Source organism: Oryza glaberrima, chromosome 1, assembly GCF_000147395.1.
Source record: "Oryza glaberrima chromosome 1, OglaRS2, whole genome shotgun sequence".
Taxonomy (NCBI): Eukaryota; Viridiplantae; Streptophyta; class Magnoliopsida; order Poales; family Poaceae; genus Oryza; species Oryza glaberrima.
Window position 1 is genome coordinate 22,024,334 of NC_068326.1, and position 25,391 is coordinate 22,049,724.

The 25,391-nt window shown below is 39.6% G+C and overlaps 1 protein-coding gene and 1 pseudogene across 3 annotated transcripts; one reads left to right on the forward strand and one right to left on the reverse strand.

The window, feature by feature from the left end:
- Positions 1-14,671: 14,671 nt before the first annotated feature.
- On the forward strand, positions 14,672-19,099 carry LOC127753708 (tau-cadinol synthase-like; annotated as a pseudogene).
- Positions 19,100-19,140: 41 nt separating this feature from the next.
- On the reverse strand, positions 19,141-25,366 carry LOC127753690 (pentatricopeptide repeat-containing protein At3g54980, mitochondrial-like). Of its 3 annotated transcripts, none has more exons than XM_052279119.1 (4): positions 22,741-25,366; positions 21,493-21,809; positions 20,670-20,795; positions 19,141-20,536 (listed from the first exon to the last, which is right to left on the reverse strand). In XM_052279119.1, the coding sequence occupies exon 1, from the start codon at positions 25,252-25,254 to the stop codon at positions 22,852-22,854; it is 2,403 nt and encodes an 800-aa protein (XP_052135079.1). In that variant the 5' UTR covers positions 25,255-25,366; the 3' UTR covers positions 19,141-20,536; positions 20,670-20,795; positions 21,493-21,809; positions 22,741-22,851. The 3 variants fall into 3 exon arrangements, with proteins under 3 accessions (XP_052135079.1, XP_052135072.1, XP_052135064.1); XM_052279112.1 differs by having other exon boundaries at positions 21,493-21,842; XM_052279104.1 differs by having other exon boundaries at positions 19,142-20,536; positions 21,493-21,823.
- Between the last annotated feature and the right edge of the window lie 25 nt (positions 25,367-25,391).

Sequence of the window (25,391 nt, forward strand, 5' to 3'; positions counted from 1 at the left end):
ACTATCCAGTAGTATGATAATTACATACATAAATATGCAGGGTTTCCAATACATAAGAATATAATCATGGAACACAAACCATGTAGAAGATGGAAAAATCGAGGATCGTATCTGACTCAAAACCTCGATCAATTTGATCTCGTTCCGAGAAAACCAAGCCTAAGCAAGACTTGTTTTAGATCCGCATACCTGAACTTTCGATGACACTTTGGAAAAACCAAAAACCAAGACTTGTTTTAGATCCGCATACCTGAACTTTCGATGACACTTTGGAAAAACCAAAATGACATGGATGATACAAACAATACGAATCATTTTTCATGAAATCGGATGTTTTTTGTTTCTAAAATCATATAGTTTTTTCGCATTACACAGTACTGAACCGGAATTTTTTATAAACGCGGGTTTTTTTTCAGACCAGTATTTTTTTATATATATGGTGGCTTTTTCTCGCGTGGAGTCAGACAATTTTTTATATCTTTTTTTCTCGCATGAATTCGGATGGTTTCTTGGATCTTTTTTTTTAAAAAAAAACAATGTTTTTTTCAGACGGTTTATTTTGGAGCGGTTTTTTTTATCTCGCATTGAGTCGAATATTCTTTTAAAACATTTTTTGTAAACTATGTTTTTTCTCTTGTTGAGTCGAGTGGTTTTTTTCGAACGGTTTCTTTTATAAACGGGATTTTTTTATAAACTGCGTTTTTCTTGATTTTGGGTCGGACAATTTTTCTTTTTTTTTTGACAAGACGTTTTTCTTCCTTTTTTTGGGAGTCAGACTTGCTTTTTTTACGGATGAGACTTTTTTCCTTTATTTACGGGAGTCGGACGTGAGAAGTATTTTTTTTCTTTTCCGCGGGAGTCGGACTTTTTTTTGTTTTCTTTACTGATGATACTTTTTTTAAAAAAACTTTCCATAGAAATTGGATGTTATTTTTTTTGGGTAATTTGGAACCATGCCATTATAATTTTTCAAAGTTTGAGATATGCCATCAGTATTTCAATGACATGTAGGACCCACGTGAGTCAATGACATATGGGTCAGGATGACATATCTCAAATTTTGTAAAATTATAATGTCACGGTTACAATCTTCCCTATTTTTTTTGTACAGACAAGTTTTTTTCCCCTTTTGTACGGGAGTTAGAAATTTTCTTTTTTACGTATGAGACATTTTTTCCCTTTATTTACGGAGTCGGGTGTGAGAATTTTTTTTCCTTTTTACGGAGTCGGACTTTTTTTTCGTTTTCTTTTATTGGTGATTCTTTTTTCCTTTTTTACGGAAGTCGGATGTTTTTTTATGAAAGTAGTAGAGAAAGATAGAGATAGAGATAGAGATGTAGATAAGATTGAGATAAAGAGATATATAGAAACAGATAGAAATCGGATTCTCTATCAGATTTTATTTGCCGTGCTTTTTTTTTTTGAAAATGCTCCTGGCCGGCGCCCAACGAGGGGGGGGGGGGAGCAAAATCAGGCGCTCCCCCCGCGGCCCCGCCCCCACGCGCGTGCATGCAGGAGCCTGGCCCTACAATGGTCTCTGCCACCACCTGCCACGTATCTTCACCATATACTCCATTGAAACAAATCGTCCACATATTTTGGAAACCATCTATAATGGAATTCGTTTCATTTTTTTTATTCCACTAAAAATGTTTTACCTAGCTTACTCACAATGTTTCATTTCTTTCGCTATTTGCTGAAACATTGTTTTTATATAAGGTGAAACAACGTCCGATTTAAACGACTGAAACATTTTCGATCTAATTAGTGAAACAATTCTGATATACTTGGTGGAACATCGTGTAACATATCCATGTGTGGACTTGTTTTAAAAATTTAATTGTAACGAATTTAATGGTGTAATTGGATCATGATTTGGATAAATAATTTAAGAGAAAAATCAGTTTAAAGTGGTTTTGCACGCATGTGTGGCGCTGACGCGTAGGCCCCTCTGCTTTTTTTTCCTCCCGTGTTTTCTTTTTTCTTTCTTTTTCTCTCGCATTTTTTACCATATAATCGGACTTTTTTTCGCTGTTTATTTATTTTGTACTGGCCACAAAAACAATTTTTTTACGTAGTAGAGATAGGTATAATATAGATATAGATATAGATATAAAATTTGTGGAAGCTACAAAACGGACGTTCGATGTTGTAAAAAAAATAGAGGTCAAATGTTTCAGTTGACTATTGGTGCAATACATGATGTAACAGAGAAATCTGCCTCGGGAACATATAAAAAATATGCGAAACACAATAAAAACACATGGTGAGACATATTGCTATCATGTATGAAACATTATGTTTTTATTGTTTGAAACATATATTTTTATTTCATAAGAATATAATCATGTGATATCTTATTGTAAAGAATAAAATAAATATATGATGCCAATACAGGACATACAAATAACATATTTGATCTCTCAATTTATTAAATAGCAACAAAAAATATCATATATTACCAGACTCGATAGAAGCTCAAGCTCGGCTCGCGAGCTTTGGGATAGGCTCGGGCTCAGCTCGTTTGGAGCTCGAGCCGAGCTCGAATCGAGCCTTGGACAAGTCGAGCTCAAGCAACTCATGAGCCCCGAGCTTTTTTGATAGCCCTAATTGTCAGTATGCCATCTGCGATTTTCTGCGTTCGGTAGCATGACAGTGTGAGAAAGTTTGTTTCATTTTCCGCACGCACGCTTCTCGAACTACTAAACGGTGTGTTTTTTCAAAAAAATTTCTATAGGAAAGTTGCTTTAAAAAACATATTAATCCTTTTTTAAAATTTAAAATAATTAATACTCAATTAATCATACACTAATAGCTCACTTCGTTTTGCATATCTTCCCATTCTTCTCTATCCCCTTCTCCTCAAACTGAGCAAAATTATCTTCTATATTTGTTTGCTCTATGTGTTACCTCTTATTTGCGTTATGCAGGTTGAAACATTTTTAACTCGTGCACAAAGCTGCAGCTGGCTGCTGTATTTCTTCTCCTCTTGTCAGTCGGTGGTGAAGAAGGTGCTAATTGTTACTCCCTCCGTCCTCCGTCCCAAAATATAAGCATTTTTTCTACCCTGACACGGTCTCCGAGATACTAATTTGATCAACAATATGTATAAAAGTAAGATGTTTTAAATAAAAAGAGTTATATATTATGATAGTTTGTTTAATGATAAATATAGTACTCCCTCCGTCCCATAATATAAGGGATTTTGAGTTTTTGCTTGCAATGTTTGACCACTCGTCTTATTTAAAATTTTTTGAAATTATTAATTATTTTATTTGTGACTTACTTTATTATCTACAGTACTTTAAGCACAATTTGAATAAGACGAGTGGTCAAACGTTGCAAGCAAAAACTTAAAATCCCTTATATTGTGGGACGGAGGGAGTAACATCAATTTCACATGATTGATCTTTTTTATTTTTTTATTATTGGTCAAAGTTAAAAAATATTTGACTTGTCACTATACTAAAAATGTTTATATTCTGGAACAAAAAAATAACTAATTATACCGATTACGTGTAAATTGTGAGACAAATAGCCTAATTGTTCTATGATTTAACAATGTGGTGCTACAGTAAATATTTGCTAATGACGGATTAATTAGGCTTAATAAATTCGTTTCGCAGTTTACAGGCGGAATCTGTAATTTGTTTTTTTATTAATCTATATTTAATACTTTAGATATATGTATATATCCGATGTGACACGCCAAAACTTTTCACCCTAATTTAAACACAGCCTAAATCCTGCACAAAGCTGCAAGATACAAGTAGTTTTTAATCCCTGCAAAAGCTGCGGTTTGTCTCTTCCTGATGTGGACAGAATGGAAGAAGAATCCCTGCCATCATCTTGACAAAAGACTGCAAATTACATGGTCAAATCCTCTTTCTCATTTGTTTTTCTTGCTGTTATACTGTTGGTGCACAAGGGATTGCCCTTGCTGTTGACTTTAATTGAATTGATTAAATATCCCGACCAAAGTTGCTTGTAAATTGGAGGTAATGCCTGCAAATTTTGCCTTCCAAAAGTCCCTCTATCCCACAAATTTCTTTTCACCACGCCAACAATCCAGTTAAAGTGTTTTAATTTCGTGCTGCAACTCAGTCGGTGGACTCTGAAATTAGGCCTCCCTGGTGGACTCCGAAAACCAGGTTGGACTGCCATGCGGGGTTTGTTGTGGATGAGTGAGGACATTAGAGCATGCCCAGCAGCTCTCTAAATTTGGTACTCCATATCTCGGTTCGGATGGCCATCTAAAAAAAAATTCTCTAGATTCTGTTCCTTTCCAACAGATCATCCATATTACATTCTCTATATCACCTCTCATATATTTAAAAATATTTTTTAACCAACTTTGCTATGTGTACGTTTTTTTAGCCTGGATTAGTTAAAAGAAATATTGTTAATCGCTAGACATGTTTCACCTGATAGTTACTAATTAATCTCTCACGTATATCAATGGGTGGTTAATATAAAACTACCACCTTTATTATTAAATCAAAGAAGAAAAAACTAAAATTAAAAAAAAAAGAAAAGAACAAATAAACATCGTTCCCCGAGACCCCAACCCCAGCCGAACAGATAAACGATGCGGTCGGGTGGGCAAAGAGCGCGGGCATAGCGAAGCAGCATGGCATGGAGGGGAAGCGGCGGTGGAAAGCGCATGTTGAAGTAGAGGCGGTGATCAGCAGGCGCGGACGTGGAGGTAACAGCCGAGGGGCACAGAGGCGGAGGCGGAGGAGGAGGCCAGCGGGCGCGGAAGTAGTGGCGGCGGCCGAGGGGCGGAGGTAGGCGACTGGCACAGAGGGGTGGAAGGGAGCATGATTGCCACTGGTGATACTGTCCTTCTGGATTTGGTATGCCTCTTTCTCTCCATCCTCCCCTTCCGTCCGGTGACGACGACGACAGAGGGGAGGTCGTGGAACTCTGGATGAGGGTGGGAGCTGCAGCCGTTGTGATATGGCTTTTAGAGAGAGAAACGCTATATTTGGCCTTACTCTCTCCGTTTTGGCGCATCCTCTATTTTTGGATGGCTCGATGGCATGTCCGCTGGAGCCCCGTTTTTCACTTTCGTACGCTAAATCTCGGATGGAGTTCTGAATGGAGGATCTTCTAGGGATGCTCTTAGTTAGTGCTCCCTCAGTTGCAAAATAGTACTATGGATTTCTTGAGTTTTGCACTGGTATATATTTAAAAAAGTGAGTAAATTTTATTTTGCACAGGGTATATTCAACAGTTTTACTTTGCATCATGTATACGTTGAACCATTTTACTTTGCACCACGTATGTTAGTGTGTACTTCTTCTGTCTTATAAAAAAATTTAATTCTAGAGATGAATCTAGATATGGTATATGTTTAGATTTATCTCTGGAATTGGATTTTTTTTTTAATACGGGGAGTACCAATTAGTTTTCGCTTACCACTAACCCGTACGGTTCGATTCGATCGATGCAACTCATGGGCCTGGCCTCAGGCCTAGTCGAAGATCCACGGTGGCTTCGCCACGATGGTAGGGCCTCCCACGTTGCCCAGGTGGCTGCTTTATCCATCGCCTTAGCTGAAGTCATGTGACTCATGTTCCCTTGTTTTTCTCTAGTACACGTAAATAGACATTGAGAAAAACTTTAGATTTGATTGTTATATCGGATATACGGATATATATTTGAAGTATTAAACATAGTCTAATAACAAAATAAATTATAGATTCTGTCAGGAAACTGCGAGATGAATTTATTAATCCTAATTAATCCGCTATTAGCAAATGTTCACTGTAGCACCACATTGTCAAATTATGGTGCAATTTAGGCTTAAAAAATTCGTCACGCAATTTACACGCAATATGTGTAATTGATTTTTTTTCATGCATTTAATACTCAATGCATGTGTCCAAACATTCGATGTTACAGCGTGAAAATTTTTGTCTTGGAAACTAAATAGGGCCATAATCTCACCAAAAATACTCCCTCCGTCCCAAAATAAGCGCAACCCATAAGTTTCCGTGCTCAATTGAAAAACATAAGTCACGCATACTATTCATATTTTATAATCTAATATCAATAAAAATACTAATCATTAAAAAATTTTAAAATAAGATGGACGATTAAAGTTGTATACGGAAATTAATAGTTGTACTTATTTTGGGAGGGAGGGAGTATGCAGTCAGATGTTGCCACTGAGGTTTATCCCGTGCATATTAGCAACAAAATTTAATGAGCATCACCAACAGTTTACCAATAATCTATCCCTAAAATTTAATTTTTGGTGGTTTCCTAAACTGAAAATAGATGGTGAAAAAACCCCCTCCAAGAGATAGCCTAAATTCAATCCCCAAAAACTAAAAGTGGGACCTTCTGTTAAACTACCAACAGAAATTCTATTTTTTTTCCTTTCCCGTGCGCAAAAGGAGATCCCTTACGCGGGAAGGAGAGGAGAAACGCGGAAGGAGGGGAGAAACGCGCGGAAGGAGGGGATTGGGAGTCGTTCTCTCGCCCTCAAATACAAGTACCGAGAAAATTGGAGATGGGAACTCCAAGCAAAAAAATTGAAAATATACTTTTATTTTTCATATTTTGCATTTATATACCTGTCTGAGATTAATTTGCAAAAATATATCTGATCCGCAGAATGGTTGTGCGGGAGCAAGGACGAACCGCAGAATTCGAGTCGGTCACGCGGAACCCGAGTCGGTCACGCGGAACCGAGATGCGCGACCGAACCGGTCCCGCACGGCCAAACTGCGGGACCGAGTCAGTACCGCGGCGCCGATACGCGGGAGCGATGGGGACGTCAGCTCCGCAGGTGAGCGCGGCGGTACCGCATAACAGCGGCACGGGACCTGCGCGGTCCCGCGGTTCTAGCGCGCGGTACCGAGCGAGTCTTGTGTTATTCGGTGTTAATCCCCCAATTTTTTCCAACTCATCTTCTTCATTTTCCACGCGCACGCTTTTCAAACTGCTAAACGGTGTATTTTTTGCAAAAAGTTTCTATACTAAAGTTGCTCGAAAAAATCATATTAATCCATTTTTGAAAAAAAAACTAATAATTAATTTATCACGTGCTAATGTACTGCTCCGTTTTCCGTGCGGGACATGTATTCACAATTTGGAAAGGACGGAGTGGCAGTCCCGCGCATCCGCCATGTGGGAGAGAGGGGCCGGTCCCACGCATCCAATATGCGGAGCGATCCGGTTCCGTATTATTCCGCTAATTTTTCCAACTCATCTCCTTCCTTTTCCACGCGCACGTTTTTCAAACTACTAAACGGTGCATTTTTTGCAAAAAGTTTTTATACGAAAGTTGCTTAAAATAATTATATTGATCCATTTTTGAAAAAAAAACTAATAATTCATTAATCACGTGCCAATCTACTGCTCCGTTTTCCCTACGGCATATGTATTCACAATTTGGGAGAAGACGCGTGTGGGAGCCGCGGTCCCGCACATCCAATATGCGGGAGCGCTCGGCATGCAAACTTCCTGCGGGACCGGTGCGATACCGCATCCCCAGCCTATGGGACCGGTCGCTCCCGTGCATCTAATCTGCGGATTGGGTATATTTTTGCAAATTAATCTCGGACATGTATATAAATGCAAAATATGAAAAATAAAAATATATTTTCAAATTTTTTTCGGAACTCCAAAACGTCCAGAGCTCTTTTGGGAATCTGTTGGATCAGTTTTTTTAACCAAAATCCAAAAAAAATAGGATTGGGGATGGAATAGATAGACTGTTGGTGATGCTTACCTACTTTCAGTTTGGATGTCACAGTTAATTGATCTTGCCATTCTGTGTGAAATTTACATCATACAAGTTTTCTTTTTTAAACGTAGCGTTGATACAAATCATACAATGAGCCATATGCAGTTAAGACTGTTTTCGGTTTATATGATAAGTTCAATGTACCTTATTACGGAATTGCATCTTTCCTAGTGACCATGCATATAGAACTCATATAATAATTAACATAAACTGTCTACTTCTCGGGCTGGCGGAAAATCTTGCTGACAAATCACCATGGGAAGCTTTTCAAAATCTCAGAAGACCCTCCATCCAAAATTCTAGTGCATGATTTTTCGCCTTTTCTGGAACCGAAACGGCCCACATTGTTTGGTTTATTCGTAGAATGGTATATTTGCAAATGAAAAGTAATTTGTAAATAAAACTTTTATGTACGTGTTCTTAGCGATATAAAAGTAAAGGCTGAAAAATAAATTTTGATGGGAAAAAAATCGCAAAATCAGTTTCAAATTTAAAGTTGAAAATTTAAATTTTGGTTGATAAATATAAGCATAAACGAAAAGATGAGACCGATTATCTTGTGCATGTTAGCGACAAATTTAATGCTTTTAACACCTACTGTCAGTTTTAATGCACTCCAGATGTCCGGATGCTGTCTACCAGATCTAACACAGTTGATTGACTTTGCCATTCTGTGAAATTTTTACATCATAGAAGTTGTCTTTAAATGTAGCGTTCATACCATGAAGCATGCAGTTAAGACTGTTTACGGTTTATATGATAACTTCGATGTACCTTATTATAGAATTTTCACTTATACTTATGCTTATCAGCCAAAATTTAAATTTTCAATCTTAAATTTAAAGATGATTTAGGGTATTTTCATCAAAGTTTGTTTTCCAGCCTTACTTTGAGATCGATAAGAACACGTATATAAAAGTTTTATTCACAAATTATTTTTTATTTGCAAATATGCCGTTCTCCTTATTCCACGAATATGTAAAACAATGGGGCCGCTAATCTGTTGTGCGTTCGACTTGCAAGGAAATAAACACAATACATTAGTTGAGGCAAGAAGCAAAGAAGGGAACTTGCTCACAAGACGTTTCATTTCATTCACGTTGGGTCTTCCCCCACCCCCCCCCCCCCCCCCCCCAAAAAAAAATATCAGTTCATTTCTGTTGATAAATTTTGGTCGAATTTTATATGCTTCAATTTTTCTCAATTTAAATAAACTGATAATATATTAATTGACTGCTAATTATTTATAGACCAATTGTTGTCATAGTATTTATACGTGTGATCCTATGTTTTTTAATGTTTAAGACACACGGTCATGATATAACTACCTTTCCAATGCTTCCTTTTGAAGTAATTAAACTAATGAAAAACACTTGACCTATGTAAACTAAGCGCTAAATGAAATTACTTTTGCACTCAATGTTAACGACGCCGCGCGGGCCTTTATCCTGATGATTGTGAGATGAATAAAACAAGAAGCTTCAATGCGCGATTTAAATACTTTTATTTCCGAGTCCGACGGATCCCTCCACACGCGCACTAGCCAGCCGAATATATCATATCAATTCGTTTCACTTGTTCGAGAAACACCAGAAGTCTTCCGGCTAACTTTACAAAGTAGCGAGCTAGACGATCTGGTTCGAAGTCTTACCTCTTCTAATTATTTAATATTAGGTCATTCTTTTTTTTTTCACTTGGTCTCTCATCGACTCTTTGAGATCGATCTGTGGGGGATGACCGCAGCGATCGAGAAGCACGTACGACCATTCCAGGAATCCAGGTATACACACGCTGGTCGGCAGGTGCTCGACATAAGCTTAGTCCTCTCACACTGAGAACGAAGCAAAGGATTAGCGTGAGATTAATTATTCTCTCCATCTCAAAATATAAGAGCCCAGAATCAAATAAGATATTTTCTAGTGCTATAATCATTCCAGGTGAGAGGGGGTGCTTCCTTTCCCCCACGCGTGCGTCTCTTCCTCTCCCTCATGCATCTCTTCCTCTCTCCCAGCCAGATATAGCCCCGCCGCCGCCAGAGCTGACCGGCGTCTGCGCAGCGGCTAGGACGGCGGCAGTGGGGAGGTGGGAGGCGGAGGTGCGGAAGTGGCGGCCAGAGGCAGCCGGGCCTGCCCTGGCCGTGTGGGTTAGGGATGGCTGGAGGTGGTCGGGAGGGTGGTGGGGAGCGGCAAGGCGTCAGCGATGGAGTCCCTCCGGATGGCGGTAGGGGCGGTGAAGCACGGCGGTGGCCCGGCGGCTCCCGTCGGCATTGGCAACCCTTGGGGCGGCGGCAGTTCTCATCGGCGCTGGCGGCACTAGGGGATGCGGCGGAGGACGGCGGCTCCCGTCGGCGCCAGTGGCCCTAGGGGCTGCGGCGGTCCAGGAGGACGACGGCTCCTACCGATGCCGACGGCCCTAGGGGCTGCGGCGGCCTAGGACAGCGGTAGTCTGAGCACTGTGAATCCGATGAAGTAGAAGCCGATCCCGTCGGTTCGTGTGTGGTTGGCTATTTCCGGCTAAACGGCGAATGCCGACAGTTGAAAGTAGGCTAACTGGCGGCGTGTGGCGTCAGCTTACCTGAAACAGATAAAGATGGCACCAACGGAGGTTTGCATCGACGGCACACTAGGGGCGGCGGCGACTAGACAACTTCCACTTGTAATATCTGGCCGTTTCAGGAGAATATGGCAGGACGCATAGAAGCAGGGATGTCGCGAGGTTGTTTGGTTTTCTTTTTGTTTTTTGGTTGTGTGTTTTCCTCTTTGTTGAGGTGTGAGTGTAAGTACTCGTGTATCCTTTTAGCTGTGTATATCCTTCGTGAATATAGAGACCGGATTAATGAAAATCTATTATCTAAAAATGATCATTCCAAGAATCCAGTACACCGTACACACATTGGTCGGCAGATGCTCGACATAGGCTTAGTCCTCTCACACGGAGAACAAAGCAAAGGATTAGGAGATTAATTCTCTCCGTCCCAAAATATAAGAACCCAGAATCAGAGAAGATATTTTGCAGTACTATGAATCTAGATAGATAGGAAATGTCTCATTCAGTTCTAAGTTATTATATTTTGGGACGGATTTAGTAAGTATTAGTTAAACAAAACTTAAAAAAATGGATTAGTATTATTTTTTAAAGCAACTTCCCTATAGACAAATTTTATAAATAACACACCGCCTAGTAATTTGAAAAACGTGTACACGAAAAACTCAGCCATAGACGCCTCTCCGAAGTGAAGCTGACGAGATGAAGAAAAGCGACTACTCACCTACAACAACGGATTATAAAATGTAATGCTTGTTAATGATAAAAGAAATAGATAAAAACTTTTATATTTGTTCTCTTAGTAACATAAAAGTAAATGCTAGAAAATAAACTACATTAAAATCAATTTGAAATTTAAACTCAAAATTTAAGAACATATATTAGAGCTCAAAATTAATGGAGCAGTTATGTACTCCCTCCGTCCTATAAAAACCAAATCTAATAATCTAATGTGACATAAGTTGGTACTATGAATCTGGACATACTCCCTCCGTCTCATAAAAAACGAATCTAGGACCAGATGTGACACATCCTAGTACGATGAATCTAGACATATCCGGTACTAGATTGGTTTTCTGTAGAACGGAGAGAGTACATTTGTTCATATTCGTAGTAGTAGGATGCGTCATATCCGATTCTAGATTCGTTTTTTATAGGACGGAGTGACTGAGCGAGCATTTTTCCTGAGTATGTATGTATTGTACTGCACAGTATATATCTTGATCTGATCAGTGTGCAGTGGCCTGTTAAACAAAGAAAAGTTGTCAGCTATCTTAGGACTTAATTACCACTAGTTGTATGAATATGATCAGCGAAGTGTAGAAGCACGTGTACTTTGTGTTAATCACATTTGTGCGTTTCAACAAACAAGAATCCAAGCTGAAGCTGGCCGGCATAAGTCGTCGGTCAAGTATACCAGAGGTGTGTTTCCACAGTTACAAACGAAAGCTTCTGTTGCTATCGGATCCGGCTACATTGGGGACATCAACAATCTCTGTTTGGACCCAAAAAGAAACACACACGCAAGCGCTCCAGAAAACGAAGGATAATGTCATCTTCAAGAATTTTCAAGTCAAATTATCAAAAATATGACATTAGAATCATTAATTTATCAGGTTTTCTAAAAATCCTTATAATAAAAATTAGTGATCAAAGTTAGATTTTCCAATATCCAAAACGACGTGTTTTCATAATTAGAACAAAAGTAGGTCCATGATTATGTAACACCAGAATTTTCCTGAGCTAAAATCGAACCGTGGGCGAAAAAACCGAACACAGCACACTAGAGAAAAAAAAAATCAAACTCCAAAAAGGAGAACGATATGCATACTAATTTGTTTTACGAACTTTTTACAAACACGTATGAGTCATATTGTGGTTGGATCTTAACTTTTTATAATTTTCAATTAACTTAATCAAACAGTTGAGATTTTTGTTAGTAATAAATTTTTAGTATGTTACACGGGAGGATAACACGGGTGATTGAAATACTATTTTTTTTACATGGGACCTAGATGTGAAACGTTACTGAACCAAAGAACGCGCCTTAAGAAGAACCAATATTTTTTACTAAAAATATATTTTCTTTATTACCTGGTTGATATACCAGATAGAATTCGTTACTGCACCACAGTAGTATAAGCCTGTAACCGAAATTCACTGTACTAACGATAGAAACAACCTACACATCAAAAAAAAAGCTCACGAGTACGAACGGTACAATACCGCAGGAGCCGCATAAAACTGACATGTTAAAGCCCACAATTTTCCCAACAATTTTGGATATATACCAGTCGATGTTCATTTGACCCTATAATCGACCATATGTAGTAAAATTATGTGGTGCTAATTTTCGTAATACCCAGTTTTTGGTTTGTAGGAATCTATTTATATAAATATAACAGTATTTGATCATACAAGGATGTGTGCCTAACGATTTGTCACATATTCTGTATATATAAAGTCTCGGGTCTTTCACGTTTTCTTGACTGGATGAATAGTCGGCAAGAGCAAGAAACTGATCAATTAGAAAGTCTGACCGGATGAATAATAAATAGTTCATGCTCATGGAAAGAGCCAACAATTGAGTAGTGAATAGTCAATAGCTCCAAGTACAAGATCAGTGGTAGAGATCGAATTTTCGACGCAGTCAGGCTTTCTACGTTTTCGAAGGACAATTGTTGAGTCAATATTGACTCAAAACAATTGAGACAGACAGTGAAAATTAGTGGAAAGTCTCTGACTGGATGAATAATAGTCCATGCATGGTAGAAATGTTGCCACCACTGACTGACAGTGAAAATTAGTAGAAAGTCTCTGACTGGATGAATAATGGTCCATGCATGGTAGAAATGTTGCCACCACCGACTTACAGTGAAAATTATTCTTTGACTGCCGTTTTTCCCCAAAACGGATTTTGGGGTCTATTCACTTTGATGCTATTTTCAATTATACCATTTTTTTTGGTAAAGTTGCTAAAATTTTGGCTACGTTTAGTTTGTTGCCAAATTTTAATAAGCACATATAAAATCTTGCCAAAATTTGATAACCTTGCCAAAATTTTGGCAACATTACTAAAATTTGGCAATACCAAAATTTGGTAAGGTTAAAAATGGTAGCAAAGTGAACAAGCTCTTCATCTCTGGTGGGGCAGAGTTTGGGCCCTCACTGATGCATTATAAATAGTTTTGATTTTTTTTAAATCAAACTTTGTAGAGTTTAATCAAGTTTGTACAGAGATAAAATAACATTTCAACACAAAACATACTATTATCAAAATTATTCAATGTTACATTTAATTAAGTTAATTTGATGTTGTAGATATTGTTAAACTCCATAGACTTGATCAAATTAAAAAAGTTTGACTAGAAAGAAATATTAAATCGACTTACAATATGAACGGATGAAGTACAGTAGCAAGAAAACTTTAGGATAGATAAAAGGGGAATAATACTTCTTTTATTTGGTTTCCTCTCTCTCTTCATCCCTTCCTCCCTTCCTCCCTTCCTACCATTTCCATAGTTCCTAGCTTATATGGTGTTGTCTGGACTAGCTTATTTATTATTATCTATATACATACCCTATATCTTATTACAAAGAAATACACACTCTTACACATTCCTTAATTACCATACACTGAAGGATGAACACCAACCATTTATCTGTGACCATATCAAAATCCTAGTAATTAAAAGCGTCGATTAATCAATGCCCACACTAAAATTCTAACAAAAACGGATCTGTATTTATATAATTATAGATAAGTGCACCATACTCCCTTCGTCCTATTTTCATCATCACCTAAGCAAATAGCGTAGAGACCAAGGACAACTAAACCTTTATCATTCTATAATTAATTCTCATCGATTAAGGTAATATGTTGGTTCGTATCACGTGGATTGCATCAAGTTTTAAATATTGCATGTAGTTATACCAATAGGAATTAATCTTGGTTGGTTGCATGCAGTATATTCAATGATGCTCATTTACTTTTTACATATAAATAAGTAAAGAGATATTTGTGAAAGACTTCAAAAACCGTAGGTGATGATCAAACTAGGATAAATGGAGTGTATTTTCTCGATCGATGCCTTTTTCTTTGAGAACTTTCTTGACGGCTACAAATCGTATTCTCTTCATCCTTTAAAAGCCAATTAGAAAATTGTGGCTGGATCCAACAAGCAAGGGTTTAGTACAACAAAAGCGATTTTGAAATATCTTTGGTCGGGTTCAGTTAACAAGCGTCCGGTTTTGAAGCCCTATAAAAAGACATCTCCTTTGAAATTGCATCTGCCAAATCAGCCAGCACTAGCTAGGTACACTAAGGCACAATACTCTACAGTGTACACTTTTGCTCTAAACGGGATGAAGAGCCACATGGCTTCCCTCTTGCTGCTGCCCACTGCAGCTCCAGCGTGGCCTACCGCCTCCAGCTGGCAGCGCATGTGGGTTCATCCTGGCCCTTCGTTTCCTCATCGGATGATGATACGTCATCCACTGCTGTCCTCCCTGCACGCTGCACGCCGCCCGCCTCATGCCTTGCAAGTGCACAGCCCCGTCATCTCCCATTGCTAGTAAGATGGCACCGACTTTCCACCCAACGATATTCGGCGACTTCTTCATCGAATACAACCAACCACTCAAGGCATGGACATGTATACATATATGTGCACACACGTTATTTAATCCGTGCTAGATAGTTCGGTCTTGTTATAATCTTTTTCATAACAAAATATGTGTCGTGCTGAAGTTATATCAAAGTAACAATTTTAACGAAATAATAATAGTTTTATGAAATCCACTCTATGTCATGTTTGTTATATATGCTTCCATGTGTCTAGCAGGAGTCAAATGAATGGATGGAAGAGAGAGCAGAACAGTTAGTAGAGCAGATAGGTAGAATGTTTGAAGCTTGCAGGGATGATGTGGTGAAACAAATGAACCTGGTCGATGTACTCCAACGTTTGGGAATAGAACATCATTTTGAGGAGCAGATTAACACCACTCTAAGAAATATTCACAGCGTTGAATTCTATAGCTCTAACCTCCATGAGGTTGCTCTTCGGTTTCGCTTGCTGAGGCAACAAGAGTATTGGGTTTCACCAGGTATGTATTTATGTTCGGGAATGAAATAACTAGCATACATAACACTTTGACTACGACTTATTTAAAACTTGGGGATCTTTTTTATTCTTAATGGAAAAATTCTTTGAAGTTATTGTTTTCCATACAAACCTTGAATATGGTCTCCTATAGATTCAGGGATTAGCAAGAAGAAATATATAAATCAAGATATAAAATTAATTATTCTAAAGTACTCGTATTTGAATTTTTATGGTTTATGCTATACACAGACGAATTCAACAAATTCAAATGTGAAGATGGGAGCTTCAAGAGTGACATAAATAATGACCCGAAGGGCTTGTTAAGTTTGTACCATGCAGATTACCTTCTAACTCATAATGAGAGGGCACTCAAAGAAGCTATCTTATTTGCAACCCATCACCTGGAATTATTAAGTGGTAGCCTTGAGTTCCCGCTGGCTGAACAAGTAAAGCGTGCCCTCCAAATACCATTACCAAGGACCTTGAAGAGAGTAGAGGCGCTAAATTTTATCTTCGAGTATACTACACAAGAGCATACATTTAACCCATCCATTTCAGAGCTAGCCAAGCTTGATTTTAACATTTTACAAAAACTTCACCAGAAGGAACTCAAGCATATTTGTCGGCAAGTCTTCTAATCACTCTATAATGTCATTACTAATCATAATATTGAGAAAAAGAATTAATTTATATTTAATATATTTTTTAGGTGGTGGAAGGATGTTTCAGTGACATTAACCTAGACTACACCCGCGATCGTGTGGTTGAGTGTTACTTTTGTGCTTACGTTGTGTACTATGAGAAAGAGTACGCACGTGCACGCATGATGCTCGCCAAGAAAATTATGCTAATTTCTCTGCTTGATGATACCTATGATGTGCATGCGACATTGGAAGAGGCTCGGAAGTTCAATGAAGCACTGCAAAGGTCAACTTCTTATTCCCTTCATTTTGAGAACTAATACATGCATGTATAAGGATGTTGAGATGCCTAGTTTGGAATAGGGATGTAAGTGGAACGGGCTAGCGGTATTTTTTTTTTACCTGCTTATCCCACTTGTAGTTTATTTTTTCTTTCAAATTTTGTACTAGCATATATAAAATGAGTAAGCGGATTTTTACGTGGGTAGCGGGATTACCCATTTGCATCTCTACTTTAGTTTGGAAGGGAAAAGTCCTATTTACACCTACTCTACCTATGATACCACAAGCTTGATCCTCCTAAACTCCTAATATCAGATAAAATACACCATGAGTCCAATACAAGACAATTTTGGTCCTGCATGGCATCCGATCCCCACGTATCACCTCCACCTTCTTCAATTCCTTCTGATTTTGCTCTCCATGTCAACCAATGCAATAGGCTCTAGGAGGCTACCGACCAAAGCGTGTCAGCCAATGACTAGCATCCTCGGCACTGATGCCACTAAACCTCAAGTTTAATAGTATAGCCAACTGTTGGCTCCAAAACAACTATAGCTAATTTAATAGCCATTCATACAATAGTTAACTATAAAAATATACTATATCATTAATACTCGGTCACACCTCTCATCCACGCATAACGTCTTAGAGTTCATGTTGCAGCCGGCTACAAATCTGTAGTCCGCTTTCTTCTCTCCCTTCTCTTTTCTTCTCGATATGAGGTTATAGCTTGCTATTATACCTGTTCTAAGGGGGACAACCAAAGGATCTTGTTCTGTTGTTCATGAGCATGAGCTCATCAAACATGCAATCTGGCACCCATGTAGCTAGCCAGTAGACCATGATGGAAGGTGAGGGAGGAGGGGATGAAGAGCAGCAGCAATCAGATTCGTCTCCTCCATTTTTGGCCCACTTTGACCCCCTCCTATGTACCATAGGGTTTATAGTTTTTTTTTTTCTAGGAGTGGGAGGAGGGCGCTAAATCCGATGAACACAATAGTTTAGAGGGGCAAATCAGTTTTTTTTCCCATTGTATAAGAAAATCATCAACTATCGTTATAGTTTTCTAAGATACTACCCAAAGTAGTAGCAAATAACCAATAGTTTTGATAAAATCATCATGGTTTCCTCATATTTTCTCAAATTGACAATGCAGATGGGATAAGAATGCTGTTTCACTTGTACCGGAGGGGCTGAAGAGGTTCTTTCTCAGTATTATGAGCAACTTTAGGGACTTTGAAGATGAGTTGGAACCACATGAGAAATATCGTAATGCTTACAGCATTAAAGCGGTTCGAAGCGTCGTATACAACTTTTCAACAAAGTTATGTACAGCTTATAATTTAGAAATGGATAAATAGATAATCGTCCATAACAGAAATGGACAAAAAAGAAATTGTCTTTTCAATCAACTCCTACGTATAAAAATCTGAACTAGCAACTTTAAGAATTAATACATACATCTTCAAAAATAAGTATTTATCTTAATTATACTCTGTTTTTTTTTGCCACATGCAGTTTCAAATATTATCCAACAATTACCTCCAGGAAGCTGAGTGGTTCCATCAAAAATACATTCCAAGCTTTACAGAGCATGCGGCCGTGTCCCTCGTAACCGGAGGTGCTATAGAATTACCTGTCAGTATAATCGTAGGCATGGGTGACATAGCCACCAAGGATGCCTTTGATTGGGCCTTGTCTTGCGCTGATGCTGGCAGGGCCTTTGGAGAGGTGTCACGTTTCATGGATGATTTGGCTGTATCACAGGTACTAATTAATTAATACTTACTAGTACTAATATGCATGCATGTATGCTAGCTAGATCGCTCACTCTTGGGTTTATAACTTTATATATGAATGTTATAAATTTTGGTTTTCATATTTGGTTGAGTGTTGAAATTCCATTGGTCAGAGTTCATCTTATTTAGGAAAAAAACATTTAAGTAATTTTTTTTCCTTGATGAACTTCCCATATGGAAAGTTTTCAGTTTAGATGCCAGGGGCAATGTGGTTATTTTGAATAAAAAAAATATAAGCCAATTCATGGTGAACTAATAATGCATTGTTATTTTCTCTACTCCAAAATATAACTTACTCGTTTTCTATTATTATGATTTTTAAATTGTTAAATTGTGTTTTTTCTAGAACTTTTTATTTTTTAAAAAAATCAAATAAACCTCTTTTTAAAACTTGTAATAATTTTTTTCTTAGTTGTTTTATAGAGTTTTTTTTTCATGATTGATCTTTATTTGCACTAGTGTCAAAATTATCACTTGATTTTCTCGGCAAGGAAACTATATTTTCTTTTTCTATTTAAATATATGAAACTATATTTTCTTTTTCTATTTAACTATATGTTTTAGTAGTGGTGTACCCTATAGCTAAAATCTTGTGTTCGCCATTACCCTATAGCATACTTATAATATGTGGCACGCAGAATGGGAGGGAGAAGATGGACGTGGGCAATGCCGTGGAGTGTTACATGAAGGAGCATGGCGTGACAAGCGATGTCGCGGAGGCGGAGATAAGTGAAATGGTGGAAGGCGCATGAGAACCCTAAACCAGGCGCGCTTTGAGGACCGCGTGTACCTCCCGTTCGTGCAGCGGATCGCCAATGTGTCCATGTCCATCGCCCTCCTCTTCCATGGCAAGAGGGACGGCTACACCAATAGCCACGAGTTGAAGGACATATTCGAGAGTCATTTCGTCAACCCTATTCCCCTTGATCATTTAGATACAATTGAAGATATGTAAACTTGGTGCTGAAGTGGCACGGAAAATGGCCATATATATGTTAAGACAGGCGTACAGGTACAGGACATGGATGTAATCAAATCACACGTACATTGGAGAATTATCTGTATATCCCTCTGCTTGTGCATATTAGACGGCTCATTTGCACACATGAAAAAAAAATCCTTTAGATTTGAGGTACCGATTCAATACATTTTTTTTCTAACAATGAATTAAACTGGTCTCTACATCTAACATGGAAAACTTATGCATACTCGGAGACAAAAGGGAAGAACCACTCAAATTATGTAAAGCGGGAAAGGCCATTCCACCAATTATCCCCATTTCCCACATGGAGGACCGTGTGTGCTGACATGTGGAGCTAAACACACATTTATATTTAGCCTTACAGCTTTGCTAGTCTTAAGATTTAACCCACGGGCAGCATACCAGTAAGGGACAAAGGGGATACGAAAATAGTATGGCCAAGTAGCAGCTTATTGAGATTCACTTACAAGAAAGTAGTAGCTTGTTGGGAATATTCCTTAAGTTGTACTACTATGCAACAAACTTAAAGCAATACTCTTACTATCCCAATATGATCATCTTATAAGCAAAGAACACCAAGACAAAGACACCAAAACATTCATCATTGTGAAATTAATCCTCATCGATCATCATTGTGAAATTAATCCTCATTGATTAAGGTGCTTTGTCATTTCATGTCCAACAAAAATTAATTCACACTTTAAACGTTATATGCATTGAACCAATAGAATGTTTGTTGCATGGCATTTCACGATGCGGATTTACTCTTTGCACAAATAAACAAAATATTTTTTGTTATGATGATCATTTTGAGAAAACCTAAAAAAATCTTATGTGATGATCAAACTGGGATGGAGGGAGGGAGTACAATATATACATGAACAGTATTGAAGATTTAAAAGCACCATGAACCATCCGTAGAATATATTGTTGAGGATGTAATTTAAATACTTAATAGGTGTCAATTATGCAAGAAACAAAAACCATTTTTACAACAACCAAACTGCAGATGGTCATGAGCCTACTTGAATTTCCTGGTCTCTAGAGCAGATATTTTTTTTAAGCAGCAGCACTGATCTAAACAAGGGCCAGATCATCAAATAACTCAGCATGCATGCAACAGCCCAAAAGGAGTGCTTTTCTCAGTAATGGGTTTATCAGCGTATACTGCGTCCAAAGCAGATAAATGGCATTACCTGGGTTATGTGCAAACATCCAGGTGAACTGTACAGTCACAAACCTCAGACGATTGTTGTGAATAATTCTATTGATTTGTAGGCAACAGTAGGCAGGTGAACGATAGTATAGACATTGGCAATTGCAACGACAAACCATAACCTTTGAAGCTTTCTAGAATCCTTATATTAGGTAAAATCGTTATGATTTGGACACATGAGTGAAAAGCTGTCAAGAATGGAGATGTGCTGCATAACAAAATGGTATAGCAAGATTTTAGAATCACAACAAAATTCTGGATGCCTAATTTCTTCTGCGGTGTCAAATATAAGAGAAGACCATTTAATTTGCAAACAGATAAATAAGTTCAATTGGAGGTACCTCCCAGAGAAGCCTGGCAGATGATTCCAATATTCCATATATTTGTTCTTCTTTAGCCAGTACAGCGTTTTAAGACTTTGTCCCATTGTCAAACATATCCTCCTTTGATTAGCGTTCATTGAGCATCTGGCATAAGCAAGTTAACATGATATGTAGTTACTGACAAAAAAGACAGCAATGAAGGAGTTTAAGTTGGCACAGGTAAGGGAGCACACACAAAAAAAAAAAAGAAAAAAAAGAAAAAGGACTACTCTTTGGCGAATTGAGAGAAACCATCACGACAAAACAAATGGCATGCAGGACAAGCCTTGCAGGCTCGTCCGCAACGCCCAGCGCAGCGACACCTTGCTACTCACATGCATCCGTTGGCAGCTCAGCTCCACAGGTGGAGCATGCCGAAGATAGCACAACGCAAACATAAACATAAAAACAAGCACATATGCTCACTGGCAGACGGGGTTAGAGAAAACAGAAGAAAGTAATAACCCACAGTAACACAGGATTAATCAGGAAAAAAGAGGACGCAATATGAGTCATGTGTAGGAACGGCAGTGAAGTTAACCAGGATGAGGGTGATGTTGACTTTTAAGAAACTGTAATATTCTCTCAGCCACTGTGTCCTTCCCTCAATCTATATAGGTGAGAAAATCCTTAATAGGTCATGTCTATTTTCATGTACATGTTACCATATTGTTATTATACCTGCTACCAGACAGAGAGTTGTACTGCACAGTTTGTTTATGGAATTTTTCCTGTAGAAAATCTGAGTCCAATAGATGACACTTTCTTTTATGGAATATAATGCAAGGCAAGGTAGAAATACCTTAGATGTTCATTGATCATCCTCTACTAGTTACTTCTCTTGGCAGCCGCCCCTTGCCTCTCCGAACAACCAGTAGAGGAGGTAATGTGAGTGTAGTGAGCATCAGGTGAATCAAGACATGAGCTGCTCCATCTGTCTCCATCTCCATCCTCTTTTATGATGAATTTCTGGATTTGGTGAGGGAGCTCACTGCAGGCAAGGGTGATGTTCTACCACATGATCAACAGACTCGCGCACCACAGCAACACGCCCCTCACCATCCTCAGCTCAATCAACGCTTGCCCTCCCCTCAAGGTTGACAGTGCCGATACAACAGCCTGAGTTATGCAGACTGCACAGATAAATCCATTCTGCTAATTGTAAGCACAAATCATGCATGCTTTTAGAAAGATTTCATCATTGGCTGGTTAACTGTAAGCATTTGTTCACAACAAAAACCTGAGGACACACATCGTGTTTTACCTTAGGAAAATGGCAGAAATTTGAAAGTCTCAATACAATTTACCTGACGAATTGACCTTTCTGAAACACCAGAAGTCAATGACAGTACAAAACCTAGTATTTTTTAAATTTATTTGGCATAGAAGTTAGATCGATGTCCTGTTCATTGCTCTATTGGTGTTAAGCAAACTTTCTAGGTGATCTTTCCTCTATTGTCGGGTTCTACAGCCCAGAAGAGCATTGATCCATTCTGCTAATTCTATGAGGAAACAAGGTTCATCCCTTTATCTATGCAAGATTAGGATTCCTCATAAGTCTCCAGTCTAGTTAGTACCCTATATTAATCATTATGGATCTTTGAGGTCCGACAATAATGCCATTTCTCTTATCTTGTGAATGCAGCAAGTAAATAGGTAATAGATCAGAAAGTACAACTAGAAACAACTCATGCAGATATTAAACATGTCAAAATTACCAAGGTCATGAATAGCAATCAAACTTATTTCTTTACAGAGGATATATTGAGTTATTGACCATTCAAGGCAGGCCCAACCAGACGCCATTACTTGAGATGTGTTGGGCATGGTCACATAAAAGATAAATTTATCAGTTGCAGTTTATAATCAAGCTCTAAATGTTTTTTTTTTGCGAAGTTCAACAATAATACCAAAAAGGGAAAATCATGTACATTGATTGGACACAAATTAATGTATAGTACAGAAGTAATCACAAAGTGCCAATGGTAAAATAGAGATTACATAATAATAAAAGGTGAATTCTTGTTAGTAACTGAATCTCAATGCTTACCTTTGCTTCTATTTGCCATAGCTAAGATTTCACTTTATATATAGCAAAACTCATAATCTGACACTGGCCATACAATGGAAAGTTTAATCTTCTCAAGCCAGCTCTTGATCCTTATCCTGTGGAACTTAAATTAGGATTCTCCGTGTCAATGGGACTGTCACTTCCCAAAGATTTCATGCCAACTAGTATGTCATATGTTGTATCATCTGGCATAATTTTCCTTTCAAGCATTTCATCATGCAACCGGAACGCTTCTTGCAGCTTTCCATTACGGAGGTATCCGTTTATCAACATGTTGTACATCAAAACATTAGGGCGTATATCTAACCTATTCATTTCATCCAATAATTTTCTAGCATCATCGATATCTCCGTTGCGGCAAAGACCATGTGTTAATGCTGTGAAAGTAATATGATCAGGAATATTACCCTTAGCCACCATCTCTGAGTATAGTTTCAATGCAAAGGTTACATTGCCATCTTTTGAGAACCCATCAATTAAGGTAGTGTAGGTTGCTGTATCAAGATCAATTCCTTCTTTAATCATTTTCTCGTAGAATCTCAAAGCTTCTTCCATCATTTTCAAATTCTTGTACCCTGTAATGAAACTGTTGTAGACTGAAATATTTGGTAAAAGACCATCTTTCAGCATAAGGACAAGAACTTGCAGTGCATGAGACATATTCCCCTCTTGGCAAAACCCATATATTAAGGAATTATATGCAGCGATATCAGGTCGAAGGCCTTTGCACCTGACATCATTTAGCATCTTCAGTGCCAGGTCACAGCAACTAGTCTTACAGTATCCATCAATGAAACTGGTATATGTTACTATGTTGGGAGGTATGCCTTTTGCACACATCTGCTGATACACAGCAAATGCTGAGCCCATCATGCCAGCTTTTATAAATCCATTGATGATACTATTGTATGTCATTGCAGTTGGAACAAAACCTTCAGTTTCAAATCTCTTCAGCATTTCACCAACTTCACAAACTCGGCCAACCACACAAAGGCCATTTATGAGAGTGTTGTATGTATAATCATTGCAAGAGACTCCATTCTGTTTCATTTCAGCAAGGAGGGCATAAGCCTTGTCAAAAGCAGCCTTATTGATGTGCCCTTTCATCAGCGTTGTGTAAGTGACAACATTAGGTGTGAACCCTTTTCCAGGCATCTCAGTGTACAGCTTGACTGCTTCATCCATGCACCCATTCACACAATAACACAACAACAAGCTGTGGTATGTCACGATATATGGTTTCACTCCTGTTTCATTCATCTTTTCCCACAAGTTAAGCGCTTCGCGAATTTTGCGACGCTGACAGAGCCAGTGAATTAGTATATTGTATGTGAAGGCATCTGGTATCCCAGAATCAGCCATCTCCTTGAACAAGCTTACAGCATCCTTCCACAATTTATCATTCAAAAGGCCCTTGATAACCATATTGAACTCATTTGTGTTCGGCAACAATCCATGATCTCTCATCTGGCGGCACAGCTCATAGGCCTTCTCTGGCATCCCCTCTTCAGTACAACCTCTGATCAGCACCGTATATGTTACATCGGTTGGTACCAGACCGTCCCTTAGTGTCTCCTCGAATATATCCAGCGCTTTCCTAACCTCCCGTTGCAAGCAATAGCCGTGCATCAACGTTGTTGCGAGAACCACACTCATTTTCTTCCCCGTAGCAAGCAACTCATCCTTTATGTGCAGCGCCTCCTCCATCCTCCCTCCCTTCACGAGCACATCCACCACGGAGTTGAACGTGAAGTCCCACGGCACGAACCCCGCATCCTGCATCTTCCTCAGCACCAGCAGAGCACGGTTGGCGTCACGCAGCTTGCATAGGGACGCGATAGCGACAGAGCACACGCGCTGGTCGGGCTCGATCTCAGAGGCAGGCATTTCGTCGAACAGCCTGACCGCGTCGTCGTACATCCCTTCCTTGAAGCAAGCGCGCATCACCACGTCGAACATCCACGCGTCCAAGGGGCGCCCCTTCCCCCGCATCTCGGCGAGCAGCGCGAGGGCGTCCGCGGCCGACGCGCTCCGCGCCGTGACGGCGAGGAGGTCGGTGCGGGACTTGGCGTCCGGGGTGACCCCGCGCGCCTCCATGCTGGCGTAGGCGGCGGCGGCCGCGCCAGCGCGGCCGGCGCGGCACAGGGAGGCGAGGAGGCGGCTGAGGAGCGCGGTGGCCTGCCGTGACCCCGGGCCGCCCACGGCGGAGAGGACGGCGTCGACGAGCGCGTCCGGCGCGAGGCGGGCGTCGAAGGCGGCGGACTTGAGGAGCGGGTACGCGCGGCTGTGGGAGGACGGGGAGGCGGCGAGGATCGCGCGGAGCACCGAGGAGAGGTCCCTCACCACGGCCGGGGCGCGCGAGAGGGGCCGGCCGTTGGTGAAGTGGGCGGAGAGCGGCTCGCTCGGCTGGGAGGCGGACGCCGCAGCAGCCGTGCAGTTGGAGCGCCATGAGAGCGGGCGCGAGGTGGCGGCGCGGAGCCGTGGCTGGCGCATGGTGTGTCGACAGTGTCGTGTCGCGGGGGAGGAGGAGGAGAGAGGGCTTTGCGTTGTTTTGGGTTTAGATCTGCTCTGCTCTCGCTTGCATATGCCGCCGTTTCCTGCGACGAATACGCGCTGTGCAATGCATATCT

Bases quoted from the DNA above. Each gene is read 5' to 3' on its own strand.
- LOC127753690 (XM_052279119.1), bottom strand. From the start codon at position 25,254: ATGCGCCAGCCACGGCTCCGCGCCGCCACCTCGCGCCCGCTCTCATGG.